Source organism: Fusarium musae, chromosome 10, assembly GCF_019915245.1.
Source record: "Fusarium musae strain F31 chromosome 10, whole genome shotgun sequence".
NCBI lineage: Eukaryota > Fungi > Ascomycota > Sordariomycetes > Hypocreales > Nectriaceae > Fusarium > Fusarium musae.
In genome coordinates, this window is record NC_058396.1 from 955,915 (window position 1) to 974,994 (window position 19,080).

The 19,080-nt window shown below is 49.0% G+C and overlaps 8 protein-coding genes across 8 annotated transcripts; 3 read left to right on the plus strand and 5 right to left on the minus strand.

Moving 5' to 3' along the window:
* Nucleotides 1–192: 192 nt before the first annotated feature.
* Nucleotides 193–2,786, minus strand: J7337_012474 (uncharacterized protein; the record flags this gene model as incomplete). Its single annotated transcript, XM_044829992.1, has 3 exons — nucleotides 193–542; nucleotides 592–735; nucleotides 929–2,786. The coding sequence occupies 3 exons, from the start codon at nucleotides 2,784–2,786 to the stop codon at nucleotides 193–195; spliced, it is 2,352 nt and encodes a 783-aa protein (XP_044674908.1).
* Nucleotides 2,787–3,770: 984 nt separating this feature from the next.
* Nucleotides 3,771–5,438, plus strand: J7337_012475 (uncharacterized protein; the record flags this gene model as incomplete). Its single annotated transcript, XM_044829993.1, has 1 exon — nucleotides 3,771–5,438. The coding sequence occupies one exon, from the start codon at nucleotides 3,771–3,773 to the stop codon at nucleotides 5,436–5,438; it is 1,668 nt and encodes a 555-aa protein (XP_044674909.1).
* Nucleotides 5,439–6,522: 1,084 nt separating this feature from the next.
* Nucleotides 6,523–7,669, minus strand: J7337_012476 (uncharacterized protein; the record flags this gene model as incomplete). Its single annotated transcript, XM_044829994.1, has 2 exons — nucleotides 6,523–7,432; nucleotides 7,533–7,669. The coding sequence occupies 2 exons, from the start codon at nucleotides 7,667–7,669 to the stop codon at nucleotides 6,523–6,525; spliced, it is 1,047 nt and encodes a 348-aa protein (XP_044674910.1).
* A 516-nt stretch (nucleotides 7,670–8,185) lies between these two features.
* J7337_012477 (uncharacterized protein) lies at nucleotides 8,186–10,590 on the minus strand (the record flags this gene model as incomplete). The annotated part of the gene is made up of 2 exons (XM_044829995.1): nucleotides 8,186–9,507; nucleotides 9,558–10,590. The coding sequence occupies 2 exons, from the start codon at nucleotides 10,588–10,590 to the stop codon at nucleotides 8,186–8,188; spliced, it is 2,355 nt and encodes a 784-aa protein (XP_044674911.1).
* A 1,832-nt stretch (nucleotides 10,591–12,422) lies between these two features.
* J7337_012478 (uncharacterized protein) lies at nucleotides 12,423–13,190 on the plus strand (the record flags this gene model as incomplete). Its single annotated transcript, XM_044829996.1, has 2 exons — nucleotides 12,423–12,529; nucleotides 12,578–13,190. The coding sequence occupies 2 exons, from the start codon at nucleotides 12,423–12,425 to the stop codon at nucleotides 13,188–13,190; spliced, it is 720 nt and encodes a 239-aa protein (XP_044674912.1).
* Nucleotides 13,191–13,525: 335 nt separating this feature from the next.
* On the minus strand, nucleotides 13,526–14,609 carry J7337_012479 (uncharacterized protein; the record flags this gene model as incomplete). Its single annotated transcript, XM_044829997.1, has 3 exons — nucleotides 13,526–13,928; nucleotides 13,981–14,293; nucleotides 14,342–14,609. 3 exons carry the CDS (start codon nucleotides 14,607–14,609, stop codon nucleotides 13,526–13,528), a joined length of 984 nt encoding a protein of 327 aa, XP_044674913.1.
* Nucleotides 14,610–15,091: 482 nt separating this feature from the next.
* Nucleotides 15,092–16,072, plus strand: J7337_012480 (uncharacterized protein; the record flags this gene model as incomplete). The annotated part of the gene is made up of 3 exons (XM_044829998.1): nucleotides 15,092–15,356; nucleotides 15,408–15,544; nucleotides 15,596–16,072. The coding sequence occupies 3 exons, from the start codon at nucleotides 15,092–15,094 to the stop codon at nucleotides 16,070–16,072; spliced, it is 879 nt and encodes a 292-aa protein (XP_044674914.1).
* A 59-nt stretch (nucleotides 16,073–16,131) lies between these two features.
* J7337_012481 (uncharacterized protein) lies at nucleotides 16,132–18,575 on the minus strand (the record flags this gene model as incomplete). Its single annotated transcript, XM_044829999.1, has 4 exons — nucleotides 16,132–16,795; nucleotides 16,847–17,239; nucleotides 17,289–18,282; nucleotides 18,446–18,575. 4 exons carry the CDS (start codon nucleotides 18,573–18,575, stop codon nucleotides 16,132–16,134), a joined length of 2,181 nt encoding a protein of 726 aa, XP_044674915.1.
* Nucleotides 18,576–19,080: the final 505 nt, after the last annotated feature.

A 19,080-nucleotide genomic window follows, 5' to 3' on the forward strand; every position in this document is an offset into this window, starting at 1 on the left:
ATTGAAAAATGCAAGATTTAGAATGTCAAAGGACCGTAATATTGTTTGAACTAAGCTATGTCTCTCATGCTATAGACTCATCCGAGGCTCTCAATCCCGCTCAATGCACCCGCACTCCAGTCCTCCCTCTCTCGGTGCACTGTTTCGCTTACAAATACAAATCATGGGATACTCCTAAGTTCGCTGAACATCCTACTTCTTGGCACCGGCAGACCCGTTCCATTGAAAAGGGGCCGGCTGGTATGAAAGCGCGGGCCCCGATTCAAAGAGCCCAGAGCCGCTTCCGAAGGTCACGGCAGTCTTTTTTGCTGATGGCGCTGGGCTTGATGGTTTCACTGGAGCATTCGAGAAATTGAAGGAATTCTCAGCCTTGAAGGGACTTTTAGCTTTGGGCAAGTCAGGGATTGTCGTCCAGCCATTAAATTGAGCTTTAGGAGGGTTGATAACACTTGGTGGACTCGTCTTCTTGCCGGTCCCCATAGGAGCTACTTTAGATGTAGTCGGGGCGCTGCCTTGAGGCTCGTTTGCCGTAGAAGGTAACGCTTGTCCGTTAGTATCATAGCAGTTCAGGTTCTGAGTCGTGCCACCTACGTGTTACTGCTCTTGGCTTATATCGCCGGCATTGGGCCAAACCCTGTCTGAGGATCTCGACCTCCTCTTGTAGGCTCTTTCTTCGAGACGATGTATCATCCGATTCGCCAGCCAACTCCTCAAGTCTTTCTTTACTCATTCGATCTACCTTCGTAGGTGTAAGGATATCTGGTATATCATACACCAGGCAGCTTTCAACCGCCAAGTTGATGACGTTGTCGGTGAAGGTGCGCAGAGACATCTTCAAAAGTTAGTATCAGGGATCATGAGGTCTGGTGTTGTGTTACCGTATAATATGTCAACATCGTGTCTATGACTTTGTTGATTCCAAACTCACTATCTTCGAGCTCATCTTCCTCATTGATATCTTGAGCAATTGCCCTAGAGTCAACTTTCTTACTCCCATCTCCTGTCTTTGTTGTGTTACTCTCAAGCAAGTGGGGATACTTGTCTTGCAGAACAGCAGAGATGCGTCTCTCCAGCTTTTCATCTGAGGTTTTTGACATCATGTCATAGAACACCAAGTCAAGAGGAAGTGCGTAACCTTGGACATAAGGCCTCAGTAGCTCATCGATCTTCTTCTGAAGCTCTTTTTCCTTTTCATCAAAGAATGGGTCGACGCAGGTTGACAGGATTGCCTCAGTAGTTCGATTTGTCCGTGGAGACCCAACAACGTACTCAAAGACTTGATCAACAAAAGCCTTCGCAACTGTCGTTACCAACTTGACATGTGACTCGGCAATACCTCTCCACGGTGCGGCTTGTTGCTTGAAGAGCTGCATGGCAAGATCCTTGTTAGGGGTTCCTGGAAACTCCAACCCTTGGTTAGCAGCGGCTTGTTTCTCAAGTTGCTCAGCAAGCTCGCGTCTCGTGATCTTCTGCGGCTGTGGAGGGTTGTAGGGGTAACGTTCTAGAAACTCTTCGAGGTACACGGGAATTTCGCCATCATCGGAATCACTGTCATCATCTGAGACGGTGACATGAGTCGAACCCTTAGTTTGAAGGATGTGGTCAAAAGCTCGACTAAAGTTCCGCAGTTGTGCTCGCAACTTTCGGTCATCGTCTTGTAAACCACCAAAGAATTCGTCATTGTATCGGCCGTATATGCCATCCCTGGCGAGTCGCTGAAAGTCACTGGCAATGCCAAGTAGAAAAGACCTGAGGTCCTCTTGAGTGGATCGAGATTTTCCAAGACGATCAAGTTCCTCTTGTCGCTCTCTAAGCGTCGTTTCAATGTCTGTAATGACTCCAGGCAGACTGTTGCGAATGTGACTGTAGAGCACGTGGCTGAGCTTCTTTCGCAAACTCACAATGCCACGATTTTCGGAGGGAATAGTCGCCCAAGCACCCTTTTTGAAGAACGTATCTTCGACCTGGTCTCGACCCTCTAAGCTATTCTCATCTTCAGCCCTATTGCGCAAGACATGCCACCCGAGCTGCAACTTGTGCACGGCTTCCTGGTTCTTGGCCAGCTTGATGTATTCCTTCTCAGCATCGTAGCCCGGGCGAGTCAGATCAGGCTTCGTGATTACGCCAATGGTTCTTCGGCGTTCCGGATCGATGTCCTTAGCTTTCTTGAGGGCTAAGTGATTGACAAGGTTGTTGTTCGCAGTGATAACAACCAGAATAATGCTGTTCTTCTGTCGCATGTAGCTCTCAACAAGCTGGTCGACCGTTTCTTTACCATCGAATGACTGGTTTTCTGTAGCAACTTGGAAGAATCCTGGAAGGTCAACGAGACTCAGTGGGTACATCTTCGGCCCTTCGATTTCTAGACGGAGCACGTCCTTGGAGAACTCCATCCCGGCCTTGCCAAAGCCCATGCACTCTTTGGCTTCCGTGATGATGTCGCCCAAGTCATCCTCACGAAATCCAGCCCTCTGGAATCTCTTTGCTGGTTTCGATCTGTCTTCAAATCTGACGCTCACATCAATGCGAGTCTCGTCAGCTCGCCTGAAAATGAGCTCAGTTGCAAACCTTGTGCAAAGATTTCCTTGGACCGGAAAGCGAACATGGGAAATAGCCTCAAGAACGGACGACTTGCCAGCGGATTGATCGCCAACGACGATGATTTGCGGAAGATTGACGATACGACCGACGCCGCAAGCACTCAGACTGTCGCTTATATCATGGAGGGCTTTGGTCTCACTGGTGTTGAGCTGTTCGAGAATGTTGGTGTCTAGAGAAACATCCATTGTCAAGGTTAAAGAATGTAATTGTTAAGTATGCAGATATTAAAAGTTTGTGGTTCTTCACTTCAATGCAAACTTGACATTCACTCAAACCTCCTTTATATACTGATCCTGAGGAAAGCCCTAAGTATGGAATGGTACAACAGGGGGGAAACGCGCGCTTCAACATCAATCTAATTTGCTATCTGCAGCAATCACGCCACTGCAAAGTTTCAGTTAATGCAAGGGTATGTTTCTGTTGGTTCTGCCAAATAAGGGTTTCGTGTGACAACGACAACCAACATGCATTTGAAAGAACACAAGTTACCCTTGAATCACAGCTGCCTAACAGCACCCTGCACACAGGAGACCAAGATCCTAGTAGATGTATCATCTAGTAATGGGTTGATTGCATTTATGGGTTATCGTATACTTCGCATCTTGATTCCAGATAGTGTCGATTGTTGAGTGGTTTTGCTTCAATGAATAGGCCTCTTCTTTTCATGGTCAGTGCTCAGTGCTCGTTGTTTATTAGCCGCTGTATCCTTGTGTCATGGACCGGAAAATCTGGCCTAGCTGAAAAAGGCCTAAAGCCAGGCCAAAAGGTAACTACAGTAACTATTTATGGTGATTTCAGTTTGCTAGCGCGGAGGGGCTGTGCAGTTCGGAGCTCAGTCCTGGGGTTTTGACTTTGCAATCGCGGAAACCATCGTAATTACTGATCAATAATACGATGCTAGATTGTTGAGAACCTTAGTCCCACATCACATTGCTATCTTGCTGCCGGCTCTGTAGTCGGTTGTTAAAACGAACGTGGGCACTCCGGGGTCTCGTCAAGAAATCCACTCTTGGCCAGACCACAGCCATGTCTCAGCCACCGGAGTTAGCTTCAATAACCCCTCCTTCAGTCAGCTCTTGCTACCCTTCACAGATCGACTTCAAACCCGAGGTCAGGTTCTCTTGATAATTTCTACAACAGAGACCCGTTGCGTATACTTTTCAGGAACCATGAACTCCCGGGCAGACCCTCTCTTGGCCAATATCTACGACACGCTTCGGAAAAGGTTCGATCCTGAAGATAAGACTCTCTTCCAGATCCAGGTCCCCACTCTGCTTCTGGACAGAAGCGTCTTCCACTACGATGGAAGCGATTCGGACTTCACACAGATGACCAAGCCATCCTCCGTAGCTGAAGCCGAATTCAGTCTCACAGATGGTATGCTAGACTTATCCAACATTGTTGGCGGTCCGAACGGGAACAAACTCTCAGAGAAATACGACCAGGTGCTTTCCAACCTCATCTCGGCCGACGAAGAGGCCAACCCCGACCAAGCCAATGAAGCATTGCAGCAGGCCAGAAAGGACTTGAGGTCTTGCGTAAACCGCAACATGGATGACACAGAAGACATTTATCCTATTAATCTTGTTCCTAGCGACTGGGCTAAAAATCTCTCGGACCCTTCGCAGCAAGATAATGCTGGGGGTTTTCAGAGTCAGCTGCAAGACGCCATCAGCCGACGTAGCTTCCTTCAAGCAAGGAAGGACGATCTCATGGCCGCCCTGGGTGGCCTCAAGCCGTTGCAAAAGGCTGCAGATGATGCAAGGGCAGCTGTTGACGCCATAGAAGCGGAAATGGCCAAACTTTTTACTGAATCAGCCATCCAGTGCATAAAGTTATACTTTTCTCAAGCTTGCTCAACAGAACAGGACGATATTGCAGCTATAAGAGGACTAAACGACAAGAACAAGATCGAACTCAGTACATTGCTCCAGAAGTACCAGGAAGGGCCCCTGAGCGATGAACAGTGGAGATTCCTGCTTGAACTGCAAATGAAACATGTCCAAAATTCCAACGACCTTCTCAAGGCCACCGAAGCACTTAACCGGGCTCAGTTGGAGGTCTTACAGGCCACCCCCCGTGATAAGGGCGTTGAACTTGCTGGCATTAATGATCAGATTGCGTCGTTTACTGTGGAAATTGAGAAGTATCAAAATATGCTCCGAGAAACTGGCCGTCAGAACTACGAGGAAACTCTTCATGCTTTCCAAGGCAATACTTCAACTCCAGGTTGGGAGACCTTGACCATTAACAGTCGGACATCGACGAAGACTCAGTCAAGACTCAGCTGTACTTCGTCTTCGAACCTCTCATGGGCAACCAATCTGTTGTCCTTTAGCGAATCTGGGATCACTAGCTTTACCACTAACGGCCAGAAAAACACGTTGTCTACTGAAAACACCGATGTCAAGGTTGTGTTCAACGCAAAGAAAGTTGCTATCGACAGACCATGGTTCAAGGCCCAGGTACTCGGCAAAAGCACCGACCCTACAGCAAATATCTCAGCAAGTAACGCTGAGGATGTCCGCAAACTATTCGCTAGCGGCTCGATAATCGATATCACTGAGTGTCAGTCACCGGCCTGGACTACTGGCTTCCTTGTTGTCCAGGATATGTGCATTACCCTAACCTCTCATACGACCTTGCAGGGGAGTGAGGTCCAGGACATTGACGACTGTCTATCATTAGGTGGTAGCTTGCTAGCATTTCGAGCTTTCAAGAGTGACACGGATGGGAATCGGGGAGCTGGGTACGGTATAAAGAGTGACGACAAGATTATACAGATCCGTATTTCTGCACCTCAAATTCTTGGCTGGTTCACGCAGATATCTCCATAGGATGGTTATATACGAGTAGAGGAACGTTGAGTCTAAGATAGCCACCTTTGGAATCAGTAGTGAGCATGTCCATTTTCCAAACTAATCGAAAGCTGGAATGTGAAATGTCAATTGGCATTCTGTCTGGCTCATAGATGAAATGTATAAGCTTATGGGTGGCAGTCAACTACATTGTAGCTCAAATACATCTTGTCCGTACGTTCACAAGAGATGAATCTTTAAAAACCCAACCAAAAAAGAATGATTCCATACACATATTAAAGCCTTTGTAACAAACAACGGAAACCAGGGCCATTCAATGAGCAACCACAACATGTATCGAGAATCAACAATCCACAACAGGCTCTTAAACCCGAACATGTACCCTGCTTTAGTCCCCTATATGTCCTATTTCAACCTCAGAAGCAAGACCAAAAACCCTCCCAATGAATAATTCGCATTCGTCCCTCTCTTTACCGATGGGATTGAGGCTGGACAACCTCCTGCGCTTCCTCGACGAATTTCATCGGACGTTGCCCACAAAGGATCCATTCGAGCTTTGGCAACACTGCTCGGTAACCCCTTGCATACTCAAGCATGCGATACAAATGTGCGTGCGACCACGCTATCCTTGAATGGCTTCGACCCTTCTCCACGAAAGGGAGCAAGCTCCGGGTGATCCTTGGCCGTCTGAAGTCTTCTGCGTTCGCATAAGCCTGTCCGTAGTAATGGATATGCCCAAGATCTTCGCTCACCCTCGGAGGATATGTATCTCCCCTTATTACCAATATCCTAAGGTTCTTCAGACTTTGCAGATGAGCTTGCAGTTTTCCATGGCCGATGGGCCAGAAGAGGTAAGTGTCGTCTGTGTAGTCCTTGTATGAGGTGTACTCAGGTGTCATCTCATCGCAGCGTAAGCCCAACTGCTCCAGAGTTGTAAGTTGCAGATAGCCGCTAGGGATTCTGGCGGGATGTCGAAATGGTCTTTGCCGTGGCCAGCATCCTTATTTTGACCACCCCATTGAATATACAAGGAGCGGAGGTTGTTGAATCGACCCTTTCTAAGGCCAGGGATCAAGACTTGATCGAAAGAATTATCACGACCCTACATGTCGTAACTTTGAGTAACCCAAAACTTCTTCAAGCCATTAGGCTTGAGGATCAATTCTGTGATAAGCTGCAGATTATCAGCAACTTTAACAACAAGCTCCTCAAGATCCCGATATGGCTCTTCAACATGGGAACTAATGATATCCTCAAACAACCGAACAGACGAGTGACGTAGTTCAAGGGACTTGAGTGGCGCAGAAAGGAAAGAAGGAAAGCTTGGTCTATCCATTATATCGAGACCAGGCCTGATTCGGAGCTTCGCAGTTTGGGAAAGGACCTCGAGTCGGTCCCAAGAGAGGGAGAGAGGCTCCAAAGCCTCGGGATGCCAACTCTCCCAGGTCAGTGATTCGAGAGTTGGGGAGCAAAGCTGGAAAAGACTTTTGAAGAAGCCATGGGTGGGGTTAGGTCGCAGTGGTACGCCACGTTGACTATTCTCTTGGTCCCAGGAGCCCACCAACCTGAAATTCATCAGAACGAGAGATCGCAAAGGCCAGGACGGCGGGGTCAGAGGAGGCCCTAGAGAAAAACTCTCGGCGATGAGGGTGTCGTTGATAAGAAGGTTATGGGCTGTAGAGCAGGCCAAGAGCAACCAGGTGTCTTTATTTAGTGGGAAATTCAAATCCCAGACCAGGGTCTCGAGGTTGCGCATGGCCTTGAAATTGAGGGCCACAGTATGTTGGATCAGTTTAAAGATCTCTGCACATTTTTCCTTAATTTCAGCAGTCCCTCCGTACTCTTTACCGCGATCTTCTTGGAACCTGCGCCAGACGCCACTGTGAACAGCGCGAACCTGGCATGGGTCGGGCTTGAATGTGAATTTCCGCACACAGTCTAGGATGCCGGGATCGGTGCGGCCCTTAATCGTCCCCTTGGCGAGTTTGAGCAGAAGCATGGTCTTTTGGGGACTGTAGTCGGATTTGAACTCGGGGAGAACTGGCAAGCACGAGAAAGCCCACAGCAGTTAGAATTAACGAGGGCAAGCTCTTGCAAGGCATCTGAAGCAACCGGCAGTTGGACGCAAGAGGCCGAGTGTCTAGAAGTAGGGGCTCAAGGCGGGGCTCAGGCTCGCCCTCATAAAAGTCGAATTCGGCCGCCATTTGGGCACCGTACATAAGGTTCCTGATATCATAGTCGGAACGCATTGTGGCACAAGGAATGAAGACGGAGGCTGTAACTATCGTGAAATTGATGTATATTAGTGAGAAGTTTTGAATTCCAGGTTTCACAATGACAGTACCTTACCCCACTGGAACTTGAAAGCAGAAAGCCCATCCGTATCCCTTAAGTTAGTAGGTACATCAACCACTGCGTAGTAGTTATTGTTGTATCAACAAAGCTCTTATCACGTGAAAACAACACATGCATTTGCCGTAATTGGTTTGGGCATCAGTCAACGCGCTAACGCGTCAGTTTCCTGACTTATCTAACACGGCAATGAATCTTTATAAAAACTGCCAACATAAAGCCGCCATTTACACGGTGCCAGAGTTACAGTTGATCAACCGTCATGGTGACAGTTGGTACAGTAATTCAGTGTGATCTGACACGTGTTGGACAGGTAAGCTGTTCCACATTTGCTCACTCCATCATTATCCTTCATGTGCTGAACACTGCGAAATAGTTAGCATAAACTCATCATCGGCCATGCAAGGGTTCACTTACGCATCCTTGATATCCTTGCCCTTCATTCCGAGACCATAGTCATCGCACTTGAACTGGGCCGTGCAACCAGCTTGGCCAAACGACGCGAGCATGATCATGCCGCTCTTGATCCTAGCATAGCGCGATACATAGTCCGTGTATGTCGTCTCGTCATCAAAACCATCGTTCAAAGCACGGTCACATGCATCATCGATGCTACCGCACTGACTAGAGCCCTTGTTGTTCGCATCAGTCTGCGTGGGCAGAGGAGTCTCGAGCGTGACGCCGTCTCCGACACCCTGGGTGTAAGTATACTTTCCACCAGGGTAGTTTCCAACTTTGACTGTGCGGTCGGGGTAAGAAACCACTGTTCCATCATCGGTCTTGATGTAAGGCTCAGGATCGGGCTTCTCGGTCACCTTGGGCTCAAAAGCATCGGTAGCGATAGAGGAAGGGAAGGTCGTGTAGTCGGCGCAGGACGATGAGATCAAATCAGTGGAAACATAGAATCCCTTGCCACTGACTGTAGTCTCACAGGCGCAGTAAGGATCAATGCCGGGATTGGCGTGAATGATGCAAGGATACTCGCGTTCAGGCTCCTTGGTAGTGGTGGAGGTAGCGAAAGTAGTAGACTGCACAGAAGTCTCAGTAGATGTAGGTCCTACTGTCGTCGACTCAGCAGTTGCGGCCTCTGTTGAAGTCATCTCGGCAGAAGTGGTATCCTGAGTTTCCGTGGTCTCGGAAATCTCAGTGCTCGACCCTTCGGTAGTGGCAGACTCAGCCGAGGTCTCAGTGGTGCCTCCTGTAGTAGCGGTAGCATCAACATCGACAACGACCGTATCGACTCCCATGCTCAGCTGAGGAAGCTCAGTCGTCTGAGTGGTAGCCTCAGTGGTCTCAGTAGAAGTAGTGACAGAAGTTTCAGTAGTTTCTCCAGTTGTTGGAGTCGCATCGACGTCTACGACGACGGTGTCCACGCCCATAGACAATTGGGCAAGCCCAGTAGTCTCGGTAGATGCTTCAGTGCTGGCGGCCTCCGTCGTAGCTTCACTGGAGGTGGCACCGGTGGCAGGAGTAGCATCAACGTTCACTACGACCGTCTCAACGCCCATCGATAGCTGAGGCAGCTCAGTGGTGCTAGCCTCAGTAGTGGAAGGTGCGGTAGACTCAGCAGTACTCTTGTCATCGTCATCGTCATCGTCATCATCTTCCTGATCATTAGGATCCTCGGGTGTCTGAGTCCCAACTGGTGTTGGTACACCTCCTTCGAGGATGACAGCTGATGGAGCTGGAGTGATGCCAGGGAGAGGGGGAAGGACGTAGCTTCCAGGTGCAGGCCCTAAGTCTCGTGTTAGTACGAACCTGAGGGGAAAAGGTCGGTGGACTTACCAATACCCCAAAGAACAATGCCGCCAGGACCATTGTCTTTGCCAGCATGCTCACAAAAGATCAGGCAGGAGGGGCCAAAGAGGACAGGGACAACAACATCATTGCCATCACTATCCTTGGTGCTATGCAGAGTGTTATCGCTGACACCAAATATGGTCTCTTGGGGCTCAGCAGTGACAGCAGCAGGAGGAACTGTGATAGGAGCTTCATCTTGCTTGGTGGTGGGCTCAGGGTCAGTCTCATCCTTGGTCTTGGGGTCATCATTGTCTGAGTCTTCAGACTTAGGATCAGACTCCTCATCTTTACTAGTAGGCTCAGCTTCCTCCTGCTCAGTAGTAGTAGGCTTGGGGTCCTCAGGCTTCTCAGTCGTTGATGGCACCTCAACAGGCTGTTCTGAGGAAGTGATGACGACAACAGGCGCCTGGGTACTGGTAGTCTCTTCTCCAACAAAAGGTTGGGAAGTGGTATCCAGCGATGTCAGTTGCTCAGTTGTGGAGTCTTGAGCAGGAGGCTGCTGGCTAGTAGGCTCGATAACAGGTGTCTGAACAGTGGTGGTAGTATAGAGGGCAGGAGGTTGCTGAGTAGTTACTTCTGCTATGGGGGGCTCCTGCGACGTTGTAGTGTCGATAGCTGGTGACTGTTGAGTCGTAGTCTCATGACCAGTGGGCAGTTCTGTCCCAGTAGTGGGTTGTTCAATAGGGACATTACCTGAGGATATCGAGTCAAGAGGCGACTCGCCATTAGCAGTAGAAGTACTGTCAACCGCAATGTCGGTGCTCTTGGACTCAGGCAGCTCAGGCAAGACATCGGTCGAAGTAGACACAATATCAGAAACCGGGACACCTGTGCTGGTTTCTGGAAATGCAATATCTGAAGAAGTCGTCTTATCGAAGACAGGAATATCAGATGAAGTAGTCTCAAAGGGAAGAGGGTGAAGAGTCGTGGTGGTAGGTTCACCATTGGCTCCAGGAGTTTCTGGGAATTGCGCCTCCGCCAATGCGGCGAGGGCTACGACAAGACCGACCAGACGCATAACGAGTGATTATCTGGGTCTCAAAGTAAAAGAATGACTTGGTTGGGGTATAACAAATTGAAGAACTCAGTATTAGTATGTCGGGCTACGCCTATGCGAAAGACTGCAGACGCAACAGACAGGTATATAACCCGGATACTAACTAACTCAGGCTTACATCTTGCCTCAAGTTTCACGACTCGTAACTTATCCATGATGAGAAGGCGCTATGGCTAGCCTGATCTTCCTAGATCCACAGAGTGGACATGTAACTGAAACGGTTCAGAAGGATCGAATCCTAGTTACATTGTAGGTTCATCGCCATGTTATGATATCGGCCCGTGCCGTTCCAAGCCACATTCCGTCGGGTGCCTTTTTCCGTCTCTTCAATGTTTCTTAGATCCTCGCTTACCCCTGTGGATCGCTTCCTTTTCGATGCGGAGCTGAACTTGTAAGGTTGCATTGATGACGTTGGACAGCCTTGTCAAGACCACTGAAGGATGCGCATGGTTGATGAATCTCCAGTTTCAATCTCTTTCCTCTGCTCGACATGAATCGCTTCTTCTGACTTCGCCCTGGTTCGGGCATTTCCATTCACGACTGTTACAGTCACAGTGGAAACCCAGCATCGAAAAGGCCGTCTATCACTTCTTCGGCCTCAAATTGTTCAGTACAAGACGGAGCATCCCATTAACAAAAAATACGCCATGTATCAAAGCTTGAGTGTCAATTACATCTTCCATGTTTGAAGCAGTAGCTCAATGCGAATCACTAGATTGTCTCGGTCTTCCACTATAAGACCATCACCTCAGTCTCAGACTTTTTCATCATCGGCTTCCACCAAAACAAAGCGATAGTCAATAAACATGCTTAATCTTAAAGATGCTGTTACGCGTCAGCCCATCAATTGCCGTTGCAGCCGTCCGGCCCACGTTCGTAGAGCTGGCCTATAAAATAACCGTCAAACCGAACAAGTGGGTAGTGGCACATTGAAAGTTGGGCCCTTGGACCTACATATGCTCCATCCGTGAAAGATCTCCATAGCTGAGAGCCCTACTGGGCCAAACATATTACAACGCTCGATCCTTCGAGGGCCGTGACATTCTCAGCCTTGCAATGGTGGCTGACTGTCACATCAAGCGAATCCTTCACGTTTATCTATGGATCGCAATCTAACCATCCCTTTCATGGCAAAGCTCTCGGCATCGCGAGTATTCGAGGCTATGTAAGAACATGAGATTATGATGAACATGCATAAGCGCCGAGTGATACCTTGAGCCAACAAAAGGCCGTTTTCTCATTGATGCCCATGATGTACAATAAGCAAATGCGACTTCGGTCCAGTTTTATCATCGATCAGCGGTGGACTTGACAATAGAGTTAGAATCCTAATCAATCACTCTGCATCGCCTTTCAGAACTTCTCGTCTGTCATTATCCGCCGACAAGCTGACGGGTAAGACGGAAAGGTCAGGATTTTCGGAGTTTTCATGTCTTGGCTGACGATCTCAACTTCGTTCCGCCTTGTGAGTCGCATCGCGCACAGACAGATCATGCCAAGAATGAACAACGAACCCGCTTTTTCACGATCCTTTCTATGGAACTCGTGTACTGTAATTTCATCCTGATTCAAGCCTTGACGGTTGATACTCGGGGATTCCAGTGTTGCATTAGTGTTGTCAGCTTACAGTGTATCCCTATTCTATTCAGCATATATGTAGGACAGAAACTCTGAAGTTGTTCCGTATCACCCATCTCATTGCCTCGAGCAACACTGTCTTCTTCAACCATCTTTCGTTTTATACACCCTTTTACTTAAACCGTCACTCTTTTAGACCTATTCAGCTCATAATCATGTTGGGCTCTAAGAGTTTTCAGAACGGCTGGGCCAAGCTGTTGGCCTGGCTGTTCTTCCTGCTTGCTGCTTCTCAGCTCTGCATCGCGGCACCTTACACTACTGAGTGAGTCCTTTACCCATACCCGTCTTTCAATGAAGCTAATATCCCAAGGCTTGCTGTTCGCGATGGTCAACATCTCTACGCCAGGGTCATGACTCCTGAGCTAGAAGCCTACGAGAAGAAGCTCGACGAAAGCAAGAAAGCTGACACATACGTCGAACAAGATCAGACCAAGTTTGTAGACTTCACTGCTGCTGGTAATCACGTTGTTGGAAGCTCATCATTCGCTGGCTGCTTCGGTGTCATCCTTGCGACCAAGCAAGGTGCCATTGTCGCCCATTACAACCTTGACCAAAAGGGCTTAGACACAGCCAAGAAGAGAATTACCGACGAATACAACGACCACAACGATAAGGTTGGAGGCGCTGAGGCCCACCTTTACTCTGCCATAACCTATGCAACTGGGGCGCTTGTTGAGGAAAATCTGTACAACGAGTACAAGGAGTTTCTCACAGGTCTTGTTGGAAAAGAGCCAAAGGACCACCACTACACTGAGGCTCTTGAGACTCTTTCCGACGAAGATCTTGAAAACGAGAACTGGGATGAGAATGCAGTGAGCGGTGGTTTCGTCGTGGAGAATCCTGGTGGTGGCGGTGCTGATACCAATCTCTTCTTCATTACCATTGAACGACAGAGAGTCAGTGCTCAGGGGCCTGGTAAGTGATGGCAGCCATGTCTAGTTGTCACCTAGGTCCCAGATTCCGGGCGCTTATGATGCGGACATTCGTTCTTGTGCCTGTCATCCATGTTAAATACAACCTATGGCAACTTTACCTTAATCAACCTATCTTTTTTCTTTTCTTTACAAATGTCTCGTATCATATTGAACTCGTTGCTTTTCGTTTTACAGTCCTATGCCGTGATTCAGATAAGGCCTGTGAAGATCTCGAAACAAAATTAGTCCCTGGAAGATATGGCCATGTATGAAACTTAAAGCTAGCTGATGATAGACGTTCCAAAAAAGACGTGGTTATATGACATGTCGGCCATTTGATACTACTACTTTCTTCGTTGAATACCCAAGCATTCAAGGAATGGACCGTCGTGACAAGCCACCAGGTATGCTTGCTCCGTGGTAGACTCATTAATATGCTTAACCTTGCACCATGAGGGTACAGCAAACGTATCGCGTGCCTCCCACCTGAATGTCATCGTCTTCCCTGTCGGCGTCACAAGCTCAGTGCGGCCCTTTCCTTCGTAGCAGTGATAAAGATAAGACTGGCTTTCTTGTGACTCCACCGTTGCACCAGGGTTCAGTCTCTCGGCCTGAACGCCGAGGAATGTCGATAAAGGCTTTCCATTTGAGAGCTTATAGTGATATATGGAGTGGTCGTTCTTGTCAGCGTTGAGTTCTTTCTCAACAGGAGCCCATGGGAAACGGAATTCGCAAGGGTCGCAATGCCTGGCATCATTAGCAAGAGCATCTTAGTCGTGCAGGGTAGAAAGAGACTCACTCGCTGGGATAGCGTGGGTCGGAGTAGCCCTCAGCAAAGTGAACTGGAGCAAAACGGAACAGAGGTAGGTTCAACATATCCAGCCAGACGACTGGCTTATCACTCTCGTTGCCATGGTCATGCCAGTGCCAGATCGGTGTGATGACAACATCGCCTCTGATGAGGGGCATCTTCTTGCCCTCAACCGCCGTGAACCCTTCACCATCGATGATGAAGCGAGCTGCGAAGGCAAGATGTCTATGTGCTGGCGCTGTCTCGCCAGGATTAACGATCTGAAGACCTCCATAAATAGTATCTGTTGTGTATGGTGATTCTAGAGAGGTCAATTAAATGAGTGCACTAACGGGATTGATATACTCACGCAAGCTAGGGTTTACTAGCATCAAGACTCGTCGCTCAGCCTTCTCTTCAGGCACCAACTTGGCCGCTGTCTCCAAATGAGGCAAGGCCTCTCTGTATGTCCACATGTGAGGTTTCGCTGTGGGGTTTGGTGTCGGCGGCACCATCATGCTCATTTGTGACCAGAGAGGCTCCAAGTTCTTTGATGGTAGTTCGCTGAGATACTGCTTCATCTCTGGCGAGTCGCCATCCGAGGCGCCCGAAGCCACTGTGCTAGTATAATTCCCCATTGATTCTGTGGTCTCTTCAAAGAGTAAGGATGATGTTGAGATTATTTTGAACTTGGTCAGTGACTCGCAAGTGTCGCTGGAGTGTTCTGTAGATAAATAGCGGATTGATGGATGGTCTTGAGTGGATAACAATCGTAAGATCCCCAGACATGGGAAAGCTGGGGAAGTAGCACCGATAGGAAACAGAATTGCTACAACGGTCACATTGAACCACGTCTAATCATCATCCACAACAGCCGAAGTCAATATCCGTCCTCCGGGTTGACTTTGGTGGGATCCGAATCCTGACCTTCCGACCGGACCGCGCTATGAGTGGCCACAGCAGTGGATCTCACTACCAAAGCTCTCTGACAATCATCACTCCGTTTTAGAAACAACTATAACAGGTAGTATACAACCTTGAAGATAATACAACAATGAGAATAGCCAGTATCGCAACACCATTGTATCGCAGAAATTTCGTACCTTCATTCTCTCGCAAAATGTCCTCAACAACTTGGAACCGCCTCATCCGCTTTGTCGATGACAACGGAAACGAGACCTTTGGAGACCCTGTCATTGAGAATGATAAGGACTTCTCTGAGAAGTTAGCCAAGAATGACCTATGGGCTGTTGAGTACAAAGGTCAGAGTCCTGTGGCGCAACTCACCAAGGGTGACAAGGTACATGTTAAGGCTGTAAAGGAGCTGCTGCGGCCGGCTGATGTGCCTATCATCCGATGCATTGGCCTTAACTACATCAAGCACAGTAAGTGGCCAAGTACCCATTGACTGAACCTATACTAAGTTGAGTGATTAGTCAAGGAAGGTGGCCGAACACCGCCGCCTTATCCCTCATTGTTCATCAAGCCCTCTACTTCCATTGCTGGCTTCAATGAGGATGTCCCCATTCCTAAGATCGCCCAAGACGGCACAATAGACTACGAGGGAGAGCTGGTAAGCATTCTGTCGATCCTTTTGCCGAAACTGGCTAACATCAAAATCCAGGGCATCGTGATTGGCAAGTCTGGCAAGAACATCACCAAAGAAGATGCTCTCTCTTACGTAGCAGGCTACGTCGTCTCCAACGATGTCTCCGCTCGAGCATGGCAACGAGACCCCAAGAAGGCCGGTGGTGTTCCCCAATGGTGCTTCAGCAAGGGCTTCGACAAGTTCGCACCCATTGGACCTCTTCTCGTCTCTCCAGCTGTCGTTGGTAACGCTTCCAAGTTGCACTTGACAACAACTGTCAACGGCGAGGTGAGACAAAGCGAGGGTACGAATGATCTCCTTTTCGGGGTTGAGGAGATCGTCAGCTTCATTAGCCAGGGAACAACGCTTGAGGCCGGAACTGTTGTTCTCACAGGAACACCTTGTGGTGTCGCCATGGGAATGAAGGTGCCTAAGTATCTTAATGACGGTGATGTTGTGGAGGTTAGCATCACCGAGTTGGGAAGCGTCAAGAACAAGATGGTCTTCGAGTAATGGGTAGATTAAAACATGGTATCTGGGTAAATAGACGTAGAAGCAACTTTTCCATCTTGTTATTCGTTCAAAAGCTCCCAAACTCCTTGAACGTCGTTCAGCCATGACATATCATTTACATCCAAGTTGAAAGCCGCTAGTTCCTGAGGATTAAAGTCTGGTATTGGCGTTTGGAACTCTTCAGCGAGCTGCTGAACAAGATCAGGAACTTCCATATTCGGCATCTCTTGCTGAGGGAGACTGAGGTTGTTCCCTTCGCCAGGTCTATTGTTGTTTGCCGCTTCACGTCCCGGTGACCCACGAGGCGTTGCTTGCAAGATCTTTGAAGAAAGAATATGTAGCGCGGCAACGCACCGGCGAGGAGACTGACCAAATTGCTCATGAGCCTTGAGTACTGAGATAGCTTGGCCCCAAGATCTCCCGATTTCCATGGCCGAAAAGACATCTGGTCGAAGTTTGGCCGCGATCAGTACTGTAGCAGCGGAGTAGATGTAGTATACTCGATACCACCAGGCCGGAAGCAGACCAACGGTGCCATCTAGTGTCTGGTGCTTCACCAGAGTGTTGATCATGTTCTGGGCTGTTGTGACGCAGAACATTGCGCCTTGTTGGACGACACGAGCTTGGAGGTTATCGTCCATGGACTTTTTGTCCTGGGGAGATTGTGTGAGACAGAATCTGGAAAGGACTGGTCGTAGTAGCAGGATACGGGCATGGAGGAATCTGTTCATGAGTCATTCGCCATAAGCCGCTGTGAAAGTAGAAGACGCATACCTCATCCGTAGAATTACAGCTTGTCGCCGTGCTATTTCATCCGTATTTGACTCTAACAACTCCCACCTGAGATGGTCTGGTAGCTTTGACTGCCATCTGCTGATACAGCGATCCAGTTGGACCACTCTATCCAGATTTTCATCCTCACCATCCAAGCCCTCAAGATCAAAATGCGATTCCTTCTCCTTCGGCTTACTGCCCTGTGAGCCGTCGTAGAACGCGATCATGGTCTTGTGGATGATCTCGTAAAGTCGCACTGATCTCACAAAGAAGCTGTAATATTCCAAACCTTGCATTACGTTCTGGGCGTTTGATGTTTCTGCTGGATGTGGCACGTTCTTTGCAGGATGCAGGGAGATCATGGCAGGGCGACCATGGGTCACAGATACCATACTGGCTGGGTTAGCTGACTAGGAGCCAAGATACAGTCAAGTTCACTCACCGATCCATCAGAACACATCCATACCATATCCTGCGCAACAACTCTCGCTCGCCAGGGTCCGAACGATTCGCTGAGGTCTCGGGCAGGTGAAGTCCCAAACCTTGAGCCATCCTGATAGCAGAGCCAATAACCATCCATGTCTGATGAGGATTATATGTACTCTGAAGATACTGGCTCGTTACCAGGAGACACTGCACCAACTCGAGAGATCCGGGTTCCCAGGGGCTCATGGGCAATAACTCCTGGGCCCTCTGGAAGTATGTCTCACTCGACTGCTCTCGCTGTTCTAACGAATGCGATTCGACGAGTTGGGTGGATAGGGCTAAGATGACATTCAGTGTAGCGACGAAGACTCGCTCATTCAGGTCCATCGTCGTTCCGGAGAAGATGGCATTGTAAGCACGAGTCCATCGGTTCCTATCCAGGAAAGGATACAATGGATCAACATAGAACCAGTACAGCTCTATCAAATGATCGGCTTGCCTCCGTGGCGGTAGGACGTAAGAGAAGTCTGGTGATGTGACTGAGGCAGAGCCCATTACCCCAGCCGACCGAGAAGTGTTTGACGCATTGTCGCTTGAGCTTGTAGGCTTCCCAAGCCTCACGTCGATTGCCTTCTTGATCTGGGCAGTGAAAGAGCCCGCACTGCTCTTCCCAAAGAACTCCTCAGTACTCGTCCCCTCATCGATGACTGCTGTCATGGAGTCAACAGCAGAAGGGCTGTTTGAACAAACTGAAGCTCCGACATTGCGTTGACCACTATGCGAGTCTGGCCTGGGGCCGCTGCCGGGGGTAGAAGTCACTGGGGAGTGATGATGTGGCGGTGGTGGTGGCGGCAGAGACAGAGGCATAGACCGTCGCAGCTGAGGCTCGTATGTATTCACGGCTGGTAGAATCGGAACAGGTGGGCTTGCCATAGATGGAGAACTAGAACTACCCTGTCTTTGCACAGGTAATGCTTGTGCTGGAGGAGCAACAGGACGTCCATTCTGGCCTGCAGTGAAAGGCGCTGCTATTGGCGGGCGATGATGTATGAAGGCTGTCGAACTAGCGCTAAAGTTGCACTTGTCCCTCAGAGCCAATTTCCTACTACAGGAGCCACAGACTGCAGCGTCTTAGCCTTCGTCCCCTCCCCTATGGGTGTCTGTCTGTCTCACCTGGTCGTACACCGTCACACTTGACCTTCTTGGCTCTGCAGTTATCGCAAGCGACATCAATCTTGAGGCGTTTAGCCCCACTCTGGCGATTAGCAGGGGCACTGTCATCTGTTCGTCGTGGAGGCTCCATGTGTAGTTCCGTATCCGAAGGGATGTCGCTGGTTGTTGGGTCGGGAGAGGATGGATTTTCGGAATGGACATGAATTGGTTCGGAACGGGGGGATCCCCAGAATTAAGAGATAAGATTATGAGGCTAGAAGCTGGGATGGCTTACGGCTAAAATCCGGGGAACGTTAGCGGGGTTCGGAGAATCTCTTTGCATTAGCTCACTCGAAGCTCGTCAGTAAGTGGCAACATACCGGATAACTACAACTCACTGAGCTGAAGTAGCATTACTAACAAGATAACTAACCGCTAGAAGTGTTTTATTGTTCTTGTGACTGGATCACAATATTGCTTGTATCTCCATTTGGCTCAATAACTCCAGCCGAGATCTGTAGATAATGGAGCTTGACCTCTCCAAACCAATGGGTGACCCTTGTTCTGGTCCATCAACAGGCCAGGTTTCCCTCTTTCTCCGCATCCTCCCTCGGTCTCCTCTTCTACGCGTCACTTTCGCATCTCATCCCATTGAC